The sequence below is a fragment of the Apteryx mantelli genome, chromosome 1 (genome assembly GCF_036417845.1).
Source record: "Apteryx mantelli isolate bAptMan1 chromosome 1, bAptMan1.hap1, whole genome shotgun sequence".
Classification (NCBI taxonomy): domain Eukaryota; kingdom Metazoa; phylum Chordata; class Aves; order Apterygiformes; family Apterygidae; genus Apteryx; species Apteryx mantelli.
The window spans coordinates 33,799,865-33,822,665 of NC_089978.1; the positions used below are offsets into that span (position 1 = coordinate 33,799,865).

Below are 22,801 nucleotides of genomic sequence, written 5' to 3' on the forward strand. Positions count from 1 at the left end.
AGCATTTGGAACTCTTTCAGTCTGGAGTCACTATCTATTAATTAGCCCTGGGTGCTTTAAACATAGTGAAGCCTACCTGCATTGCTGGTTCAATGTCCAGTGTCCATAGGTATCTACATTCTCCTCACAGCTTTCTGAGGCACTTTAAGTCTCACTGCTGCACACACTTAGATGGGTTAGTATTCTGTGTGAACAATGCAAAGGCAACACTGAGTTCATGCAAAACTACTAAGCAGGAGGAGGAGAGAAGACAGACTGTGTCTGCACAACTGTGCAGAGGTTGGAACATTTACCAGGAGGTGAAAAGCGTTCCTTCTTAGTCTGAGACCGTTTCAACTCCCTGTAACCATATCTCAGCAGAGCTCACCAACCAGAAGTCAATAGGTAATAATAAGATGTGTACTGGAAAGCAGAAGGGGTGATGGGAATGGAAATGGACTACTTTTCTTCCCATGTACTGATATTACATAACTGTCATCAAGACTGCAAGATTCATGGGGCCAGAGAAAGAAATTGGCAGAAGGTGCCTGTCTTTGTGGCCTAATGTAGAAGACATTCTCATAGGAACAGGAGGCCTGTATATTGGGCCCTGCCCTTGATGTTACTGATGCATTATTGTGTAATCTAATCCCTGGAACAGATGTGTCCATCTTTCCATGGGATTTCTTGTGTTCAAAGAAGGCCAGAATCATCAGTTTCTCATTTCTCCCTCCCTTACCTTTCCCCTCTTTGTCACTTTGGACTGTCTCTGGGCCTGAACTGCTTTTATTATGTTGCATATACAACGTTTATGAAGAGCCATTCCCAGCCTTTCCAAGCTCAAGTCACACAATATCAAACTGCTCCTGAGACACACAATGAATCTAAGGCACTTACATCTGAAGGCTGTGAAAATACTAGATTTTGGCCAAGTCCAGTGAGGCCATACCAGGGACAGGGCAACAGTCTCTTTCCTCCATTTAGTCCAAGTTGTAACTATGGGTGTTCCAAAGTGAAGTAAGACTCGGTCACTGACTTCAGTAAATTGGGGTCCAAAAATCTCTTACAGATCCATGGCAAAAATCCTTAATTATAAAAATTGTTTGCCTTGGAATAGGCATAGGTACAATGTAAAATGGTTCATTGCTAGTGGTGGGGAAGAGTCTGATAAAGGTCTCTTCAAGTATCTCTGGAGGAAACACAGGGTCAGCATGTAACTTCTTCAGTTTTACATAGGGCTGAGTCTGCCTTTCATTTTGATCCAACTATATATTAATTGATATGAAACAGACCATTCAGAGCTGAAAGCACTTTAAGAAAGATGATAGGGTAAAGTACACACCAGGTGATTCCATCACTCCAGCAGAGCCACAAGGTGTCCAACAGAACAACATAACCTAAGAGACCTCATATACCTTAATTATTTTATCCCATACCCAGTTCCTCTGCTATAATCCAGATCACTTTCCACAAAATACTGGAGTCAAGCCTCAGACTGATACAGGAAGTTTCTGTGGCAGGATGATGAGCAGGCATGGAAGTAAAAGGGAAGCCTTCCAAATCTAAATACGTTCCTGTAAAGTCGAATGAGCCGAAGTCCTTTGCCATACCGAGGTCCACTGCAGCAGTCACAGACAGTAAAACTACAATGGAAAAAAAACAAGTCAGAAACTTTGCATCATACTTCTAAGACTATATACACAGCCATGGCAGTTCAACTTCCTCACTGACAAATGCAAATTAAAAAAATTATCTGGCCTCAGAATGATTATGATTCTAGGCTGGAGAAGGAGCCTGAACTTCCTCAGCTCCATTTCAGCACAGGCCTACTCTATTCCAAAGAAGTAATTACTCTAGCCTGCACAGTCTGCATGGCACAGATGCATCAAAAATAGAAACATGTACTGAACTTTAAGCGTGGGGAGGAGAGGGAAGGAAGAGAGGAATTCTGCAATTTCCAGAAATGGAACTGACATCATTTTTGTCTCATTCATAAGCTTCAGGTCAGTCTCACTTCTGAACAAACTTGCTTGACACCTGGCCAGAACATGAAGCTCCAGCACACATTTTGTCTGGAGAACAGGTGGCAGTGTAAAATTCTAGCAATATTAAATAGAAGACTATTTGCACACAGCATCTGATAAATCTCACTTAAATGTAGATTTTCACATTCACTCAGATAGCTACACTCAAAATCTGAACTGAGTATATCTGCATGGATACACTGAACATTATGTAACAGCACACCATTGATCAACATTAATTTAACGTGAAACAGTGAAGTATGAACTACCACACTACTAATACTTCTGGAATTACTGATGCGGGGCAAACTATGCATATTTCTTGCACACAACACTTGTGGAAGGCAAGGGATCAAGACATATTCTGTATTACTTACTCATCCAGTATTTTTTTAATATCTTCTGAGATGTCTGTGTATCTTTCCCTTAGATTATTTCTGGAGAAGCAAAGGGCAGCCAGATGAGTGAGCTTCTGAGGTTGGTTCTGATTCTGTTCACTCCATAACAAGGGATGTATGAAGTTATTTTTTATTCTGAGACATTTCAGTGGAAGATTCAAAACCCCAGATGGCAAAGCAGAGAGCTGGTTCCCTTCAATGTTCAAGAATTCGAGCTGTCTGTAATTTTAAGGACCACTAGACATTTACAAACTGTTCAGACCATATCCTACCTTGCCTACAGCTATATAATTTCCTAATTCCCATTTGATGAACCACTAAACCAAGCTAGCACATATTTATAAAGAGCTATGTGTTTCTTACAGTGCATTTAAGCACCGGATGCAACTATACATATAGTATTTTTCCAATTATTATTTAAATATCTGGGTTATCTTTAAAGATGGGGCTGGGTGTTTCTAAATGCGTTAGACATGTACATAGAGAACATCAACATTAAGGGCAACAAAGAGCAACAGTCTCATGTATGATTAATTCCTTTTGTATAGTTTCTACTGGGTGTTTTCTGTAGAGCTGGGTTTTAATTCTTACCTCACCAACATTTCACACTTCTTGAAAAGAGCCATGCATGGTTTGGAGGTACATTTTCTCTTTGCTCATCATACAAATCAGGTATATGTGCAAATAGATGATCCAAATGAGAGAATGATCACATTTTGTATGGAAATATTTGACTTACAGCTATCATCAAGATGCTTATGAATATTGGCTGGCTCTATCTACAGCTATTTCTGGTATGCAATTGTCATTTACTGTTTCTGTTTACATGAACCTCCCACGCAGGACAGGATTAAGAAGGAGGAAGGTGCCATGAATTTTCCCCATGTATTCACTGATATAATTAGGATCAAAATATGGTCTACAGGATTATGATGTAGAGATCTGTTTTCACTTTATGTTGCTTATATACCTGAGGTTCTTGATGTCATTGTGGATAAAGCTAATATCATTATAAGCAATGTCCAGATGCTGGAGATTGTCTAATAAGAACAACCTACAGCAAAATAAAACAGAATGATGAGTTAGAAACACAGATGATGGAGAATCATAGAATAATTTAGGTTGTACAGGACTTCTGGAGGTCATCTAGTCCAACCCTGGAGCTCAAACCATTCTGTACTAACTGCGATACAGTGCATAGGTCTTTATTTTTTACCTAATATGAAAATACATCATGGCTTAGCATCTTTTTAGCATCCAAAACAGTGATTCAGCTCTTGCATGAGCTGAAACGACCTCTGGAAGTATCCGTTTCTCCCCATTCAGTGTGGATGTTGAGCATGGTGCCTCAATTAAGTACCTAAAGTGAAGGGGATGAAGCTATGTTTCAGCATCCTGAAGTACTCTAGGAATGGACTTCTGCTTCTGTGCTCCAGCACCTTAACAGGAGAGTCATGTTCTAATGTATTACCTAATTTTTAAAATGCTGCTTATTTTTACTGCCATACAGAGGCAGGTAAGGACAGGAACAGACCATAGAGCCAAGAATGGAAGCCACAAGACCATTCTTCCTCAAAATGTTTTTAGCTAATACGTCTATTTACTGAAAATGAGCTACAGCTGACCAATATATATGTAGTGAAGATTCAATATGGTGTGGTATTTTAGCAAGCATTACAATTAACTGTTTCAGTACTTCTGTCTTCTACTACTACTAGAAAGTCTTTTTGTTTGGGTTCATGGCACGGCTAGAATGGAAAATAGTGAATGATTATAATGTAGGTCAGGATAAAAATCCTCGTTTATGCTTAGAAATGTTGCAGTCCCCTCAATTAGTAAAACATATCTTACCCAGCTGGAAGTTCTGAGAGCAAATTGAAGGAAATGATAAATTTCTTCAGTGACTCCAGTCTGTAAATGTCATTGGGGATCTCTCTGATAGGGTTGTTTCGGAGCACCAGGACTTGTAAGGTTTTGATATTAAGCACCTGAGGAGGGAAGGAACAGGTAATGGAAACAGCAACAGCTTTTCATCATAAAGCATGTTCTGTTGTAGGTTTTCTGCATTTCTAGCATTAGTAAGCTATGCTGGAAGAATTGGAAAATAAATATTATAGATTATCTAATATAAGTATTGGATATGCAGATTATTGCTAATTATTGAAAACATCACTGCAATCATTTATGAGATATAGTTAACAATCACTTGTTGTATCACTTACAACATTGTGAGTGAGAATTGCAAGCAGGGCTGCTAGTGCCCCTGGATGTTAAGACCGTCCAGCATTTCTCTTTATAAGCCTTGTTTTTGCTCCTGATGTTGCATCCTAACTTTAACTTTTTGAGTTGAAATTCTCCATTCCTATAATGTCTGCTTCAAAAATGTTCAACCATATGAAAGTAAATCATAGAAAAATATGATAAATCTTCCTGCTTTTGAAAGGGCTAGTGCAATGCTTTTCAAACCATGGATCAAAATCACAAAAGGAGTAGAGAAAGATTTCAGAAGAGAGACTGTTAACTGCTAGAAGAAACTTAAGTACCTATATTTAAGTTACTCATTCCACTTTTTAAGCTCCTATGTGGTTGGCTGCATAAAGATGGTAAGTCAGAAGTAGGGGGAGGGGAAATCACACTTCTGAAAAGTTTGTGAAGCACTATTTAGCTCTTTAGCTCAAGAGCTCTGTGCTCTTGCAAAGACATCTGAAGGTCTAAGCTGGTGCTGCTCTGAGAGGGGGGTTGGACTACCAACCTCCAGAATTCCCTTCCAGCCTGCATCACTCTACAACTCTAAGTTGTCAGAGGATGGCCTTTGCCAAGGCAGACCCAGCCCTGGGCCTGAACAGGAGAGTATCAGCTGGCATGGAAGCATGCGTGTTACCCCCTGGCAATATTCATTGAAACAAGGATTGGGGAAATGCCCACTGTCCCCTAAGATCAATGCGTCTGCCAGCATCCTCAGGAAAATCAGCCTTAATTTGCCCAAGCTGCAAGTGTTTGAAAACAATATAGTCTGTCATTAAAGCTTTTCTAGATTTTGATAGCTACTCATTCCTAGTGAGTCTGTCCATATTAAGCCTGCTCTAATTTGGATTTTCCCAGAAACTGCAGGTCTTTAGCTGCTGTTGATCATGTCACCTTCAGGTCTGAATACCTTAAGTGAATTGGGCAGACTGAGACCACTGTCCTAGGGGGAGGAGGCGGATAAGGGAATGCCCTTGGGAGGAGGTCCTTCTCTGAGCTCAGGGACAGGAACCTGGGACGACTTCCGTGATTGTTACTAAACCCCAGAAAACCGAAAAACCAAAAGGGTAAAGAAGTCGAATACTGTAAATTATTTTTTTTCCTTTTGTTTTAAATATCTGTGCTGTGACATTTGCATCACTGATTAAATCATGACTCTTTGAAAGTTACTTTTTTTACCTGAACTGGACAATATCAGCTTCACATCATTTTTAGTGAAGTCATGGAAAATAAGCAGCAAGTACTAACCTCCTTAGGAAAGAAGAATAAATTATTGAATGCCAAATTAAGGTTGACCAAAGTATCCACTAAAGGGGTCAGGTCTGGAAGACGAAATAGAAAGTAGGCCTAAAAGGTACATAAAAAACAGGTCAGCTGCATAAACCCCCCCTGTCTTTTCATTTAAATGCACAAAAAGTAACATCCTTAAGAACAGCTCCTCAGGACTCACAGATCTATCATTAAACAAAACCAGAAATACCATAGCTTGCCCTGCCTGTGAATGGAGTCAGATTAAGCAGTGTCAAAGACATGCCTGAAGGCCATATCAGCAGCTCAAAGCACAGCCCATCTTGCCCTTACCAAATCCTTCACTGTTCATACGCCTTTCCATCAAATCCAAATAACTGGTTCTCTTTCAAGGGTGGGCTTTCTGTTTACAGCTGGTGAATATATCCACTCAGGGAGCAATCCTTGGCCACAAGTAATGTGGTACAGTGGCATATTTGCACACTGCCTGCTTGAGAGAAGACTGCATATATATTGCATAGCCCTCGGCCATGGTTCTCCCCTCTGCTATAATGCAAACTTGTTATTTTGAAAGTGTTTTTTTCAGATCAGAGAGTCTGAAATAATGTGAGGACATTTCTCAAAGCCTGCCAGACTGCTGTATCTGTAGTGCAACACCATGGCATATAGGAGGAAAGAGGATGACAAGCCCTGAAGCAGCCAATGAGTATGGAAAAGGGAGCCAAATCAGGTGCAGTCTTGTCTAAGCTGCTTACTAGCTTGGGCCCCTGCAGTGAACCACCCCCAGCACTACACTTGGATTTTGTTGCAGAGGGAGCCATTTTCTCACACCAAGAAAAACTGGGAATGAATGAATATTTACGCAACGTGGATGATCAGGGAACCAACACATAATAGAGCAGACAGGGGCATGAACACAATGACACAGCAAATCTATGCCTGCAATCACCAACAGCACCAAGGTTTTCGCTCTCAGTGGTGCCCCTGGTTCAGGCTGCTTTCTTAACTGTGTGATGAAATAAGTGGTGCAGTTCTGTGGCTGCCTCTAAGCCCTGTGATTTTGGGCTCCCATTCTCTCCTTATCCCACCCTCCAATTTTGTTCAAACTGTACTAGACTTCCCTCTCTGATCTTCCTAAGGTGTAGCAGCCTCTCAAGTCATTCCTAGCTCTGGAATGTACTCATCCTACGGAGAGCTGCAATCCAAAACAGCTCCAGAGCCCAGGCAGTGAAACTTTTTTATTTTATCATTCTTTATTAAACTCTTGCTTTCATTTCTAACCTAGAAAATTCTATACAAAGAACGCTGCTAGGAGATCTCTACTTCTGCATTATTATGACTCCTTTCAGGAAAGTATAATGTTATTATTACACACACAGCCTTAAACTACATGGATTGTGAGATAATATTTAATTACAGTGCCAAATATAGTGTCAAAGACTCTATAATATATATAAATCTAGCATCTATTTCCTTGTAAGCTAAACTTCATTAATCATTTTCATGATAGATATACAGTAAAGCATATCTACATAACATATACTACATATTAAATTGCCTGTAGTCATATCAAATCTAAATCTAAGAGTTACAATACAATACAATATAAAAGTTACAGTAAATTGTTACACAAATATCAATAATAAAGATTATTATAATGAAATTAAACTTAAATATTGCACAGGAATGTAGAATTTCCATAGAATCCTGGAGTCTTGGTTTTGCAAGAAAAACAATGCTTCATCTGAAGATTTCCCAGGGTGGTAGTAGTAGTAGTAGTAGTATCTGAAGTCAGATTAAAACAAAATTTTCAATGTTACATTAAAAACCCCACAAAACCAAAGTTTTTCTGGAGAAAAAGAAGATTTTTTTTGTAAAAATCTGCAAGGCCTGGTACTGGTCCTGGTCCTGGGAAGGAGGGCTAGCAGTCAGTGGGCCTGGAGAAGAGGGGCATCTCTGGCTTTCTTCCCTTCTCCAGAGAGTGCACTGGAGGCAGCAGCTCCTGCGCTCTGGGTACCAGGGGAATAATGTGTGGCTCTTCAGCCACATTCTCCAGTCTGACAGGTATTCTTTGACTCATCCAAGGAAAAGATGGTGGGCTGGATGTTTTGGTTCCTAGTCTGACGATGGGATCACAAAAGCTTAAAAACAGAGCAAATTTTGGGTGGTACTTCTCTAACAACAACAACAGACGGTGGTCATAAATCACTTAAAGAATCGCTTTGGCTAGAGCTTGTAATTATATCTTCAAGCACAGAAGTGTGACTTACTGTAGTGCTACATGAAAACCTGTTTTCATGTCTAACACATTTCTGAGATGCCGAAAAATATTTCCTGTCCCCAAAAGACAGTAAAGTCAATAAGATTTAGGATTGTTTTAGACTGGGCAAATTGAAATATCTGGACAACTTAGGAACATTGTGTATTATCATTTAAACTTTTTATGAATCTACCTTTCTGTTTTAATAAATAAGGCAACATTTCAAAGGAGAGGTGCCTTAAACAAACAGAAGATGTGTTTTGCAAAATATAAATAAAAAACATTTAAAAAGACAATTGAAGATGTTAATAAATTTTATAATTCAATTTCACTGGAAATTTTTGGACTGTTTTTTAATGTTGGCCAGGAAGTAGGTGGAACATCACAATGCATACTCTGAAATGAGGCCTCTCGCCTATTTTCATTTTGCTGTTACAGTTCTGCACAGCTCTGGGTCTTGATCCTGCAATTCCTTCACACACAGATCTTCACTACCATACAGCAGACAAGCACATAGCTGACCCAAATTTCTGGAACTTCTGGACACAGTGAGTTTCCAGGAACAGAACCCCAACCTCAGCAAAGCATCGGGTCTCTCAGTTCTTCTAGAGATAAAAAGAATGCAATATGACAAATCTTCATTGCTATTATTGGAGGCTTCAGCAAAGTTGCAGAGATCATTCCATTAGAAGCTCCACAAAGATATAAGCCATGTCAATACTGTATAATAAAGTGCCTCAGAGAGCAGTGAGGAAACTCTAAAAATAATTGAGGTCAGCTTGCTCCAGAAAAGGAAGTAGCATAACCACACCAGTACAGTGCTGTGCATGGGCTGAGAGCATGGCTTATTAGCTTGTGTGTACTGAGCTGGCTATCCTGCAACCCCAGTCTGTGTCTGCATGTAGCTGCATCTTGCTGTGTGGATGCATCAACACACCCAAGGCTAGCCTGGAGCTCTCTGCAACATGCAGCAGGTGAATAGGCCCTCACAAGGTAGCAACCATGCTGTGGTATATGAGTACTTTTAAGTAACTTAAAATAATTTAAGTAGCTAGCCCCCTCCAAAAAGAATGGATGCAACATAGCAAGGAAGATTGGTCATCAGTGGTGACTTTGAATCAAGAACTCTTTAGTATGTGGCAAGACCTGACTGTCTACAAGACTAGTCTTTCCCCAGTGAGACCTCTCAAAAAGTCAGAAAAATGACGGTAGTGTCAGCAAATAATTCTCTTAATAAACACTAGGTAAAGCATATATAGGTAGAATAAAATAGGAGGAGTGGTCATTTGAGGATCTTAGCTCTCAGATGGTAAAGTGAAGAGTAGCTCCACTGACTTGAGTGCTTCAGAAATGATTTACACAAGCTGAGGAGCTTATACTGTACACTTTCAGCAAAGAGCAAAAAGCTCCATAAATACTCTTCTCTATACCAACATAAGGGTATTGTTGGGAAGAAAGTGAAAAATCAATAATTGTTTTTTATAATATTCAGAAAGAGAACTCCAAGCACTGTTTGCTCATGATGGTGGTTCTGGTATTTCCATCTCTGTCATTGCCAGTTTCCATTTTGGTGATGCTTTTGCAGAAATGGATAATAAAGTGACATCATCTGTTTGATTTGATAATGAAACTTCTTACACATATGGTACCAAAGAATCTCACAATAAATAGAAATCAGGTGGACAAAATTTGTACCATATTGCTCCTGGTAAACATCATGGGCTACTTCTTAGCATATCTTACAAACACAGTCATATCACAGCATGACATTTTCAGATACAGAGAAGCTCACTGTGAATACTGACATTTCAAAGGTTTTCTAGATGACAGAACAAGAAAGAAAACCAATAACATCAATTCTTTCAAGATCATATTAAAAGGGATTAAATACTTAAGGTTAATTTACACAGAGGATTTGTTTAAGACTGAGGTGCATTTAAAGCAGAATGTATCCAGCTGTGCAATTTATATCGTACATATATATATGTATATGCAAATAAATAACGAATAGAGTTTATATTTTAAGAACTAGCTAATCTTGATCTCAGAAACAAACCAAGTGGAATTATTCCCCAAATCCCTGATCAGTTATTCCTGATCCACTCTCTGACTGGATATATTTATTCTGAGATACTAATGTCCATACCATATCCACTCTCTACGTCCAAGGAGGATTTTGCTTATCCAGATAGCAACTCCTACTGCAATGAAAGCCTACAGCAGACAGTGGGGTAAAGACTACAAACCATTTATATAAAGGTGGCTTAGAAAACCATTTCCTTATGCTAGCTGGCCAGGATTTGTGTCCTCCAGGAGGGCAGACATGTAAATTTGGGCAGAGTCCCACATGGGAACTTCCATTTGGCTGAAGCTTTTTGAGGCTCCTTCAGTTAGGAGACTGCAACTGCTGGTCCAGATCCATCAAAGTGCAAAGTTTAGACTAGCGGGCAGATTCCCTGAAACCCAAACTTTTAAATCTCTGGCTTCTTACGAAAAGCAAGAGGCACCTTTTCCCACTTTCTGAATCTCACCACACCTATGTGTGGTACTGATGTAATTTATGTTGAATTACAAACATGTTGGCAGGAGGAACACTGCTGAGCAAGTGCCATGCAAATTATGCAGGGTGTATCAGAAAGAAAATGAGACCCAGTAAAAGTACAGAGGAAACAGGGAAAGAAGGCAAGAAGAAAGGAAAGAAGAAACAAACAATGTAGAATTTGAGGCAACAAAACTGCAGAAGAAAAGCATGTAAAACAGCTATTGCTACAGCTACTCTAATGTTAAAAAAAGCTTTAAATCATTCTAAGCACCTCTTTTTTAATGCAACTGTATAGTAAGTATTTTAAGAATGTTTATGTGGATGAGGTTACAAAGCCAAAAGATATTTTGAATGAAAGCTGCTATTGACTATTAAACACAGCAATACGAGCAATGCATCTTTAAAGGATATACCTGAAGGTTAAGAGCAAGCTTCTGACACAATAGGCAATGCAGTACTTCTAGTTGGGACCTGGACATCAGTTCTTCCTCTTCATCTTGCTTGCTTACTGCAAACTGGAAACCAGTTTTCCAAACATCCTCCACAGTATTGCCATCAGGGACATCATTAGACTCTATTTTTAAAAAAAAAAAGGATGTCAGGCATTACAGAATTTCTTAGGGAAAAGCAAACATTAGAAAATAAAAACCAAATGAAAGGTGTTTTGCAAATGTCCTAAATCTAATCCTTTAGATCCTCTGTTACCATACTCAGACAAAACGCTCACGTACTAATCAATTAACTCGTGAATATCTGAATAAAGATTGCAGGTTCTTTATAAACAATTTTTTTTTTTTGATGGGAGAAGAACAAGACTTCATGTACAGAAAAAAAAGGGCCTGGGAGCTGAGTTGGATTATGGCCTACAGTAATGGCAGTAGTTTGCCTTACTCCATAGTTACCATTTGCAGTGGTACAGATTGCAGGGTTTTCATTGTGTTGCAATGCTCTCAACACAAAAGGGTTCAGCAATGGCATTCTTCTCCTAAGCGCTTCAGATTTTGGACCTTCAACCTTACTGTCACTTCAAAGAAATGCTAAGTTAAGACTGCAGATTATTTTGCTATTTTATAGTTATGTATTTCCACTATTTCGCTAATGCAACAGCATGCAGTGGTTATAGTTCCCTATGTCTACAGGCTGCATGCTGCATTTCTGAGAACATGATTTCCAATAGTGTCATTTCATGACTGTTGCCCCATGCTGTACACCTAGTTTATCTCACAAAAGTGATATATACCTCGTTCCTACCTGTAAAGGGTCCTTCTTCTCTTTCAGATTCAGCCGGTGTTAAATAGTGCATAGTATCTACTTTTTCTTTGTTTTCTTCTGGTGAATCACATTTTCTCATTTTCTCTTCCAAGGGCATTTCTAAGGAGAAGTGCAAGATAATAGTGGAAGATATTCTGCACACACAAGAAATAGATAACTTTATACATATGGCTCATATGGCTCAGAATCTTATTGCACAAAGGCCCTATATATTATTCAACCACAGCAAGAAAGACCTTAATGTAACAGCTTAATTTTAAACCTCTGCTTCTATAGCTTCAAAAAAGACATAGAATCATTGAATAATTCAGACTGGAAAGGATATATGGGAGGTCACCTAATCGAACCCCTTGCTCAAGGCAGTTCTAGATCAGGTTGCTCAGGTCCTTGTCCTGTTGAGTTCTGAATAACTCCAAGGATGGAAAACCCCATAACCTCTCTGTGCAGCCTGTGCCAGTTTTTGACCAACCTCATGGTGAAAAAGTTCTTCTTTATATCTAATCCAAATTCCCCATGTTCCAACTTGTGTCTGTTGCTGCTGGTCTTATCACTGTGCATCTCTGAGAAGAGTTTGGCTCCAATTGAAGATGGCAGTAGGATCTGCCATTACCCATCTCTTCTTAAGGCTGAACAGCCTTAGCTCTCTCGGTCTTTCCTTGTATGTTGTGGTCTCTAGCTCCCTGACAATCTGTCATTATCTGTCTTATACTGGAGACCCCCAAACTGGACACAGTAGTCTAGGTGTGGTCTTGCAAGTGCCAAATACTGGAAAATAATCACTTCCCTTGACCTGCTGGCCATACTCTTGCTTATACAGACCAGTATGTGGCTAGCCTTCTTTGCTGCAAGGGCCTTGAAAGAAAAAAGAAATATTGGGCCTGGACCAATAAAGCATTAGTGTAATGGAAGCAGCCTGTAGAATCACCTATCTGAATAAGTATCGGTGATGTAAGATCCAGGATTTTGTAGGATGTAAAGTAGTAACAGAGATCTGAAAAAGATCAATATAATCACATTTTTTCCTCATTTTGGACTCAATTAGTTGGCTATACACAATACAGGGAGACCAAACCAAAGACCTCTAAAAGTGTTAGGATTGCTTTCCTAAATCCTGGTGATTGACTGGGCCACAATTTTCAGTCTCATGGCATGGGACTTTTAGCATTTCCCTTGTATACCATCAGTTATAGATAAGTTATCCACATTTAAATTATCACTTGTTGTTATCTTAAAACTCAAAATAAAGATTGTTACTACTAGCTATAATTTTGAACTGTGTATTTCTCAAGTAGTGACTACAAATTCTAATACCTAGACAAACATAAGCACAGGAGTGTTTTCTCCCTGCAAGGCATGCTCAGGAAAGACTTTCAGTAAGGGAATGTACCAAAAAACCCCCAACCCTCATATACTTAATATTAATTACCTAGGATCTTCTGTTGCTCAGACTTTCTTATTGAAACTAGTGGTAAATCAGTATCGGACAATACCACTCCATTAACTTTGGTCTGTGAGCTCCTCTTTTCAGTCATTAATCGTCTGCTGAGTACTTCACAGTTATAGTGGGAAACAACTGGCTTTTTGAGTGTTGTCTTCAATGGCAGAGGGTGAGAAGATAAAACGGCAGCAAGACTTTCCAATGTAAATATAGGAGGAGTGAAATGGGCAGGGCCAGTCCTCTGTAATTCTGGTCGCTTCATACGAAAGAATCTGTAATTTTTGCGAAATGGGAAGCTATCAGGTCCACTAGGATTTTTAGTAATAATAAAATCTCTCGCAGGAGTATGAACAGAAAAGATGTTTTGCACATTGCTTTGGATTGGTATTTGGCTGCTTGAATGGACAGGAATAATTTCATATTGGTCAACTTCACTTGCAGGAATGCCTGGTAAAGACCAACATGCAGAATCACTGTTCTTAGGGCCTAGACATGGAAAGTATCTATAACCTTTGTGCTCCACTTTCTGTATTGGGAAAATTTGCACTGGACTGTGGGAAATCTGATCATTGCTGAGGTAAGCATCTGTCTGCTTGTCTTGACCTTGAGAACTGACATAACTGCTAGAAACTGTTTCTCCATTTTCATCATTCGTACTCTTTATTGCTCTAGTTTGGTACTGTCCAAGAATCTTGCCTGGTGAAGACAAGTGAAAAAAAGAAACTTTTATAATGAGGCACACTCATGCATCCTTTCTGAAAAAAAGTTTATGTGACAAATTCTCCATGCCCCATACAAATTTTCCTTGTTCAGAGAAAATGCATGAACAATTAAGACTTAGCACCCCAGCACTACCTTATTTCAAAATACATTAGTCTTTTTTTTTCCAACATGAATGGAATTCACCTAAACACTGTATCGAATGATGTGTAGTATGCAGTAGCAAAGTTAGATACCAAGTTGGATGGAAAGGGCAGGTTTTCAGATGTATGTTTTGAGGTCCTATTTAGGGATCTGGGGTCTGTTCTGCTAGGTGCTATGTGACAATGCAATGAGATCTCTGATGTGAGAAGTAAATGGGGCTCCTTCCATGAAAATGTTGCTCTGTATGCTCCACAGAGCTCCCCATACTGCCTAAACCCCAGGCTAGCCATACTGAAAGGGAAAGGAGCAACTATTCAATAAACTTCCATATCAAAAAGGCACCATGGAGTGGAATTGTTTTAAGTATGATGATACAAGTGAGGTCAGTTGTGGTCACACTGTGAAAGGAACATGGGAATCAACCTCTGGAAATCTTCTCAACGGGGACTGCAGGATTTTTTCCAGCCTGTAGGCAGCTTTACACATTTATCAGGACTGTGCAGATGCACTTCTACCAGCCCCTGAGGTCTGGATTCATCCTTACACTGTTAGGCACCCAGCTGAAGCACCAGAGTCAGAAGCCTGTTGGCTCCTGGGTCCTCTTAATACACTAACATACACAGTTCCTCACATAGGAAGCAGGGAAGGACCTCCCAGAGCATGAACCAGATCTTCAGCAAGATAAGCAGCTCGCTGGAATTGCTTAACTTTCCTCACTGATTACGGAGAGGCTGAGAAACCCTATTTGCTTAATTTACCTCAAACCTTCACACTAGAGTGTGTGGTGGAATGGTGCTGAACCCTAGTGTCTCACACCACTGAGGCAGAAGTTCATTTCCTACTCTCCACATAAGAGACAGACTTTGGTACAAGGGTCATCCCCATGGACCTCATTCTGGGGGTCCGCTGGTTTCTTAGCTAGTCCCCAATTTCCAAACAGTACTGCACCCAGCAGACATTTAGTGCTGAACATTTTTATTAACAAAGAAATATTTCCGAAATATTTTTCATTCAGCCTGTGCGATTCCACAGGCTTGGTGCTCTGTTTCCTTTGCTATTGGGAGACTCATTTCAGGGACCCTGCTGAGGGAAGAAGTCACCCTCCATAGGTCTCTGCTACAGCTCAGCTGTCTAAGAAAGCTGGAACCATTCACTGATCTCTCTTAGTTTCTTGCCCTTCACTACCGTGACCGAAAGCTGCCAAGCCCTCTGCTGGACACAGTCCACCACAACAGCTCCCTGAATTTTCTGCTGCCTTTTCAGTCAACAGCTTAATCCTGTTACATCCTCACTTTTTACAATTCCCTGCAGGAGAGAAGACACTTGTTAGGCCACCCCACTGAAAGACCCATTATCTTTTTTTCTTAGCTCAGGGCCCTTGGTGTCAAGTCTCGGTCTCACACTTCATGAAGCACAAAACAATTCCATCCACCAAGATGATCAAATTACCATCGCTGAAGAGCTGGTTTCTGATCAATGGTCATGCTGCTGTATAAATATCCATCAGATGTAAGGGTTACATTTGGTGATGGGAGAAATGATCCTTGAACAAACGTTATTGCGCAGTTCTTGGATTCTTGTCAGCTTATAAATCTATAAGCTATAAATAGCATCCATCACTAATCATATGTTCTACTACAAGGAGAGCCATCACAACAGAACTTTGTTTCAGGATAAAAGGTTTATCTGTCACTTTTAAAATGGTTTAAATCACTGAAGCACAGCTCTAGTAGTGAGCCAGAAATATTTAGATCCGTTTGGACAGCGCCAGACTGGAAATGAATTGTTCAGAAATAAACGGAAAGTTTTACCAGCCTTTTAAAATAATCTCCAGAAGGACCTCATAATATCAAGGGGCCAATAATTACCTCTTTTGACTTTTCAACCTTACTTCTCTAACTGAATTTTCCTTACTATTTTTTTAATATCATTATAGAGGTATTACTGTTAATATATTATCATTATCATTGTTTCTTTTAAAGCAATATTACATATTTGTAGTAAAAACAGTGTAAGTGACAGTACTCTATCAAAGAAACAAAATAATTGATGCTGAAAATGACAGCTTAGTTTTAATTTATTCCAAACATCATAAAAATGGGTTTGATTTTTTTTCTGTTGGTCTGCTTTAACAACTATGTAAAGAATAAGCAATTTTAGCTGTTTAGCTGTTTAGCTGTTAACTCTTACAGAATTACAGAAGCTAGAAGGAAAAGAACAAGGCTTGCTTCGGGCTGTTTTTAGCTCAGTTTGTAGGGATAGTATTGCTCTTTCACTTTACCACTTTATTCTATTATGCTGACCAGTGAATAAATATTGGAAAATTTCTGTATGCTATGGTCCTACGGTGGATCCTGCAGCCTCACAGTTTTAACAGAAGTCAGTGAACCTGTTCAGACATCAGAGTCCTTCTAAACAGATTGGCTTTCAGGATTGGTGCCTATTTTCCAGGTTATTTCTTGATCACTTAAGTTTAAAATTTTCTGGTTATAGATTGTGTTTGTAGTCTTAAAGATTCATGCTTAAATATTTAATCAATTGCTACTTTATATAAACTGGAAAGAGCTTTTCATTCACATGAACACAAAATGTCTATTTATTTCTGAACCATATTACACTGCAAGTTCTTTGTTTTTAATTAGAATTCCCTGATGCCTTCAAAATAAATGTCTATTTATATTGATGTGTACTTTGTGAAGAGCAGAATCATCCCCAAGAACCTCATTTTTTTCATTTTCTCTGAATCAAAATTGCATTTCAATTCCTCTTTGATTTGACTTCATCTGATCTAATTTCGCTTACATCTTCAGTTTTTCATGTTATCTTTTGTATCTTTGGGTGAACTAGAGTGAATGCCTCTGTTGTTCAGTGGGCAGTGTTCAAGCCTGACAGGTAGAAGACCCAAGTTCTAGCACCTGCCCAATTACTACTTCATTATTTTACATGAAGTGGAACAACCTCTCAGAGAAATACAGGGAGGGTTCATATTGCAGCCCTATTCACGCTGCTTTGCAGTAGCAGCTTAACAACACTGGCTGGCAAAGATTATTTAGATTAATCATCTGCTGAACAGCCATAGCAATTACAAATGGACACTTTTACAGCACATTTTGTGCTAGGGTGACAGGTTTGTGTCAACTCACTTTAGTGTTACTGCAATGCACATCAGTATGTGAAGTCAGTTCTGTATCCTTCATACTTCCCTACCCAGGAACTTGTGTTAGAATTAGCTGACTGGAGCCAGCGTGGGTATCCCTCTGCACTCCACTGATTATTTACAGATTAACCAAGCATTCCCAATCCATCTTCTTCTACGTTAATTTTAGAGAACACACAGAATTTTAAACTATGCACTACAAGGACTGTCTTTGTACAATTTACCTTTGCCAAACTTCTCCCTTGGTGCAGACAGCTTAGATGACTGCTTAGGAGGCAGAGGTCTACGAAGTAGTTTTGGTTGCTCAACCATTTTCTGCTTTGCCTTTGCTTCTGCTGGATAACCGAATATGCTTCAAAAAAATTGAAAAAACTGACAACAAAGCAAAATAAAATAAATCACCATCTCTGGCTTAATGTGCTGAGCTATAAACATCTGCTCAGATAAACTGGGTGATAAAAAAACATAAAACATTCGAAGTGGCCAAAAAGAACATTTGTTCTCTTAGTGACCAACTTGACAGTTTTTCTAATTATCGTTAGTGCTTCTGAAAATAAATCAGTGATATTATAAAAAAAAGTAAAAAAGCTCTTCTGTTAACTTTGCTATGCTTGCATTAAAAAAGATTTTTAGCACTTCTGTCATAAGAGGTGAGGCAATTGTGGCAAATGAGGAACAGTAAAATAGAGAAACATCCTATGTCTAGCATTCTGAAAGCTCTCAGAAACAGTTTTCTGCTGGATAAACAGATTTAATAAGAGCAACAGTTAATACTTTTACCCCAGTTAAAAAAAAAAAAAAAGCTGAGTCTGCATGTAGTATATTTATGCTTCTTTCTGGCTTCCTATTAGCTTTTGGATGCATACAATGATACTGATTTCAATCAAAAGAACCCCCTAGCGTTTGGTTTTGGAAATCCTCTTATTAGTAATCAAGTTTAGCACATTTCTGATTCTCAGTAATTTTCAAGATTAAGTATATCCCAAACTGCAGGGTTTGGGGGTTTCATTGGTGTAGGGCTAATAACATCACATAATATAAAGACTCTGTCCTGAAGAATTTAAAATCAGAAGAAAAGCAAAGACAAACCAATGATGAAGGTGACTTTGGACAGAAGCTAGAAGTCTATACAGCATGTCACAGGAAGATTTACTAAGATTAAGAAAATTATTACATATAGCTAGAAGAGGATCTCTCTATGCAAAAAAATTTTTCAGTAATCTAACTGCAAAGTAGAGCAACTTGAGACTTTAACCTTGTCCACACACAAAGCTGCATTGATTTAAATGAAGTGAAATATTATACAAATTTGTCCAAATTGGCACAATCTCTGCGGATGAACCAGCTCTCAAGTGGAATACAGAATTTAAAAAATATGCCTGTACTGTGTGGAGCCAAATATGAGCTCCCTGTGTGATACTGCGATGAAGAGAGTGAACACAATCCTTAAACATGTAAGCAGGACTGATTTCAGATTTGACACTTAGCTTATGGACTTGAATGACAGTTAAACATGGAGATGGAGAAAGGAAGAAGCAGGGGGAGCTTGAAAAGCAAGCCTGGAGTTCAATTTTAGCCATGTTGAGTTTTCACATGGTCAAACATCATAACAAGATGAGCTACCACCACACAAGTAACTGGAATTTGGCATGATGCATGACATTAACCAGAAGCTCATTGCAATAAAATGGAGGTACAGGAGGAGGAATATAATTAAAAAAAAAAAAAAAGCTGCAGGACCTACCACAAAGCCAAAGAAAATGAATTTCAAGAACAGGTGCACAACGCTATAGCTATGTCTGGACTTCCTGGTAGCACAGTGCATCTTAGCATCCTAGTCTTTCACTCTTGAGGATAAAGGCTGTGTTGAATGGCACTTGGAACATGAATAGGATAATAATTTAGGATAATTCAGGTTGGAAGGGATCTCAGGAGGTCTGTAGTCCAATCTCTGCTCATAAGCGGATCAACTGTGAGTTCTGAGCAGATTGCTCAGAGCTTTACCCATTCTGATCTTGAAAATCTCCAAGGATGGAGACTCCACAATCCCTCTGGGCCACCTCTCCCACAGTAGAGGCAGCACTGTGAGCCCCCTTCTAACATGAGTAAAATCAGGACATAGTTAGGGTGCACGCCTGGTTACGGTACATATGTAAACATGGAAAATGTTCTTGGTCTCTCTCATTTATATGTAGGCTGTGTTGAAACTGGCTGACAGATCACAGAGGGTGAGAAATGTTCTCAGATTTAGACAAGAGGAAATTCTCAGTGCCTTGAAGAGCACTGCCTACAAATTACCAGGGGCAGAACAGACTGGAAAGAAACAAAGGCCCAGGATGAAATGGGAGTGAAAGAGCTCCTGACAGCGAGTGTGAACAGCACATTCAGTCAGGTCAAAGACAGGGAAAAGGGGGCAATAACTGCAGAGGCAAGGAGTCGCAAATGGTATTGTCTGTCTGTCCACCTGTTTTTAATGGGAAAGATCAAAACATAACCTGTGTTGTGAGGTGAGATGCCCAGGAGGTGAAAGCACCAGAAGAAACCCTGAAGTTATGGAGATGAGCTGGGTGGGGATGAAGGAGAGCAGACTGGGTGGGGGCCATGGGGCAAATGAAACACAGGCAAAAAAAGCTAGTGTTTTTGACAGGAAAAGAGGAAAGAGTTGATTAAGCTGTTAAAGACAGGAAGGAAAAAAGCGAGTCAAAGGGAGAGCGAATGTGATTTTCTCATGAGATAAAACTGACAACGACTATAGTTGGTGAGATTCTAGGTAAAAATAAAACTGAAATCAGAAGCGGGAATAGTAAAGACTGTGGCCATTAAAAAACAGCTGTGGTCACAACGGTAGGTTTAATTTAGTCACGGAACAGGCCAGTACAGCCAGGGAGACATCAACATCGAAGAAAGAAAGAAGCAAATTAGTGGAGGAATTCAGCCTGGTCAGTATGCAAGAAGAGAAGCAAAGGATACAGGAGATGCGCGTGCTAAACCCTGCCGGGAAGAGACCTTGCAGTGGGAGAAGAGCAAAGTCAAAGGCAGAAAAGAGTGGGGGGAAACTTATCGTGGAGAAGAGGGGGAGCGCTACAGAAAGACCTAAGATGCGGATAAAAAGGCTTGATAAAGCTTCTATTCTGCTCTAACCGTAGCCAAATATCAGGAACCGGACTCGACGGAGGAGGCCAGGCGCCCCCCGCCCCGCCCCGTCCCCGCGGGGGTCGCCGCCGCCCGGGCGGCCGTTGGAGGCGGCGCGCGGGGGCGGTTGCGCGCGCGCGGGGCGGGGCCGGGGGCGGGGCCGAGCCGGCGGCGGCGGGCTGCGGCAGCGGCGGGGGGGACCCGGCATCGTCTTTGCAACGTGAGTCCTCGCTGGTAATTTACTCCCGCATCGCCGAGTTCTTTTATTTTAATTTTTCCCCCGCAGCGAGCGGGGCCGCGCTGGCGGGGTGGGTGTCGGGTGTCAGTTTGGCGGTTCCTGGTGCGAGCTGGGTCGCAGCTCTGCGGGTTAGCGCGGGGCCGAGGCCGGTGCCGGTGCCGCAGTCCGCGCCGGGCAGACGGCGGCTGCTGAACGGCGGCTGCTGAACGGCGGCGGGAGCCGCCCCCGAGCGGGGTCAGCGCTGGGTCCGGCCCACCGACCTGGGCGAGCGGGGCCAGGGGAGAGGGACTGGGAAGGAGAAGGGGGGGGACCCCAAAATGAGACACTTCCAGCATCTCTGCTAGATGAAAATGGTCTGCGCGGGCTGTGTTTAGTGACTAATGGGGAGTCTGTGTCCGTGTTGTGCCAACAGTGACCACCCACCATCATTTTCTGTGTCAAAAACTGCCCTGTCGATAGATGAATCTTAGTATTTATTTTCTAAACTCCTTTTTGTCCACAGGGTCCCACTACGGACAACTGCTTTATATCAGAAATAGTTTTAAGAATTACTGAAGGTCATTTCCTTTGACTCATTATGGAAATGAAGACGCCGTTTTGCATGTTGCAGATGACTCTGCTGTTTGTCCCTTGCCTGCAAGGTTAATGTTTTCCAACTAGATTGGCATCAAATCAGTTCCCCTGTCTTGCCTCTGCTTCTGCTCTTCCCTTGTACCTATTCCGCTCCCTAAAGATTAATGATTGGAATAGGATGAGGGAAAAAATCTGATATCTCTGTACAAAAGAACCTATGTATATGAAATCAAAGGTATGGCTGCAAAGTGTGTAACTTTGCCAGAGGGGAATTATTTATGTGACACATCAACGCATTGATATTTTTTATGCAATCGTTGTTCAGGAATCAATACTTTGCTTGGGCGCTGCTGATTTTATTGTTTGCTTTTGTGCTTAGTGGTGTGAGATGCAAAGCAAAGCGTTGTAGCTGAGGAACGCTTCTTGCACGCGTGATGTGCAGAAGCATGACCGCTCCTGCGTTTGACTATGCGCTCATGTGGGCAGGACCCCTCAGTGTCACCGTGTTCGTGCAGTACCGGCATCCTGACTGGCATGCGGACGCCTGCTGCGTGCTGGGCCGGCTGGCGGGGGTGTTTAGAGGGCACCCTGCCGCCTGCCCCATCACTGCCAAGGCTCCTTCTGGTGGGAAAAGAGCAAAGGGGATGGTTTGTGCCTACGTCTTTGGTCCTGGTAGGGAGTTAGGATGTGACAGGGATGAACATCCAGACCTGGGAGTGTGAAAGCACTCTAAGTCCCCTGGCTTAGGTGCCGGCAAAGGTGTGGAGATGATATCCTGATGAGGGCCTTCACCAGAGTCCTCTTACCTTAACTTTTTGGATGTGTTCATATTGTTGACAGATAACTACTGGGTGGCAGTCTTTCTTCTGAGGTAAATGTGGAATTTTGGGACTGCCACTAGGTATAATCCAAGAAGCTCTTACCAAAATTATCTCTTACCAAGCTCTTCCCCTGAGCACTGAATTCAGCAAGGTTAGTAGTTTCACCAGCAGGTATGAGGCCAAGTGTTTGGCAGGTGAAACACAGGTTTGAGTGAAGCAGATTATTGTATTACCTTTGGGGTTGACAAGCTGACATCTGCCAGATACCACTCTTGGCTGGGGCAGTAGGGGCAAATACTTTCTGGCAATGCTATCTCCACACTCTCCGTTGGGCTGTTGCCTGAAAAGACAGATCAAGGTCTATCTTTTTTGTTTCAGCATAAAAGACAGGGACGAGAGTTTTGCTTAAAACCCCATCTCACTAGAAGGCTTTTGTGAGTTTTCCCTGGTGCGGAGGGAGCCTATTTCCATTTTGTGTTCCAGATCTTTTCTGTGGCAGTGGTGGAGGCTGCGTCAGGAGTCTGTGGTCCCAGCAGTCTGGCTGAGTGTTTAGCGTAACAAGGCATGTGGGAGGCCCTGTGGTCTGGATTCAAGGAAGGACTTGGCAATGA

General features: G+C 40.9%; 1 protein-coding gene across 1 annotated transcript; it reads right to left on the reverse strand.

Annotated features, from left to right (window-relative positions):
* Positions 1–1,462: 1,462 nt before the first annotated feature.
* On the reverse strand, positions 1,463–17,738 carry LRRC63 (leucine rich repeat containing 63). The gene is made up of 8 exons (XM_067289694.1): positions 17,651–17,738; positions 13,394–14,101; positions 11,947–12,066; positions 11,109–11,269; positions 5,894–5,992; positions 4,253–4,389; positions 3,372–3,455; positions 1,463–1,622 (listed from the first exon to the last, which is right to left on the reverse strand). The coding sequence occupies exons 1-8, from the start codon at positions 17,736–17,738 to the stop codon at positions 1,463–1,465; spliced, it is 1,557 nt and encodes a 518-aa protein (XP_067145795.1).
* Between the last annotated feature and the right edge of the window lie 5,063 nt (positions 17,739–22,801).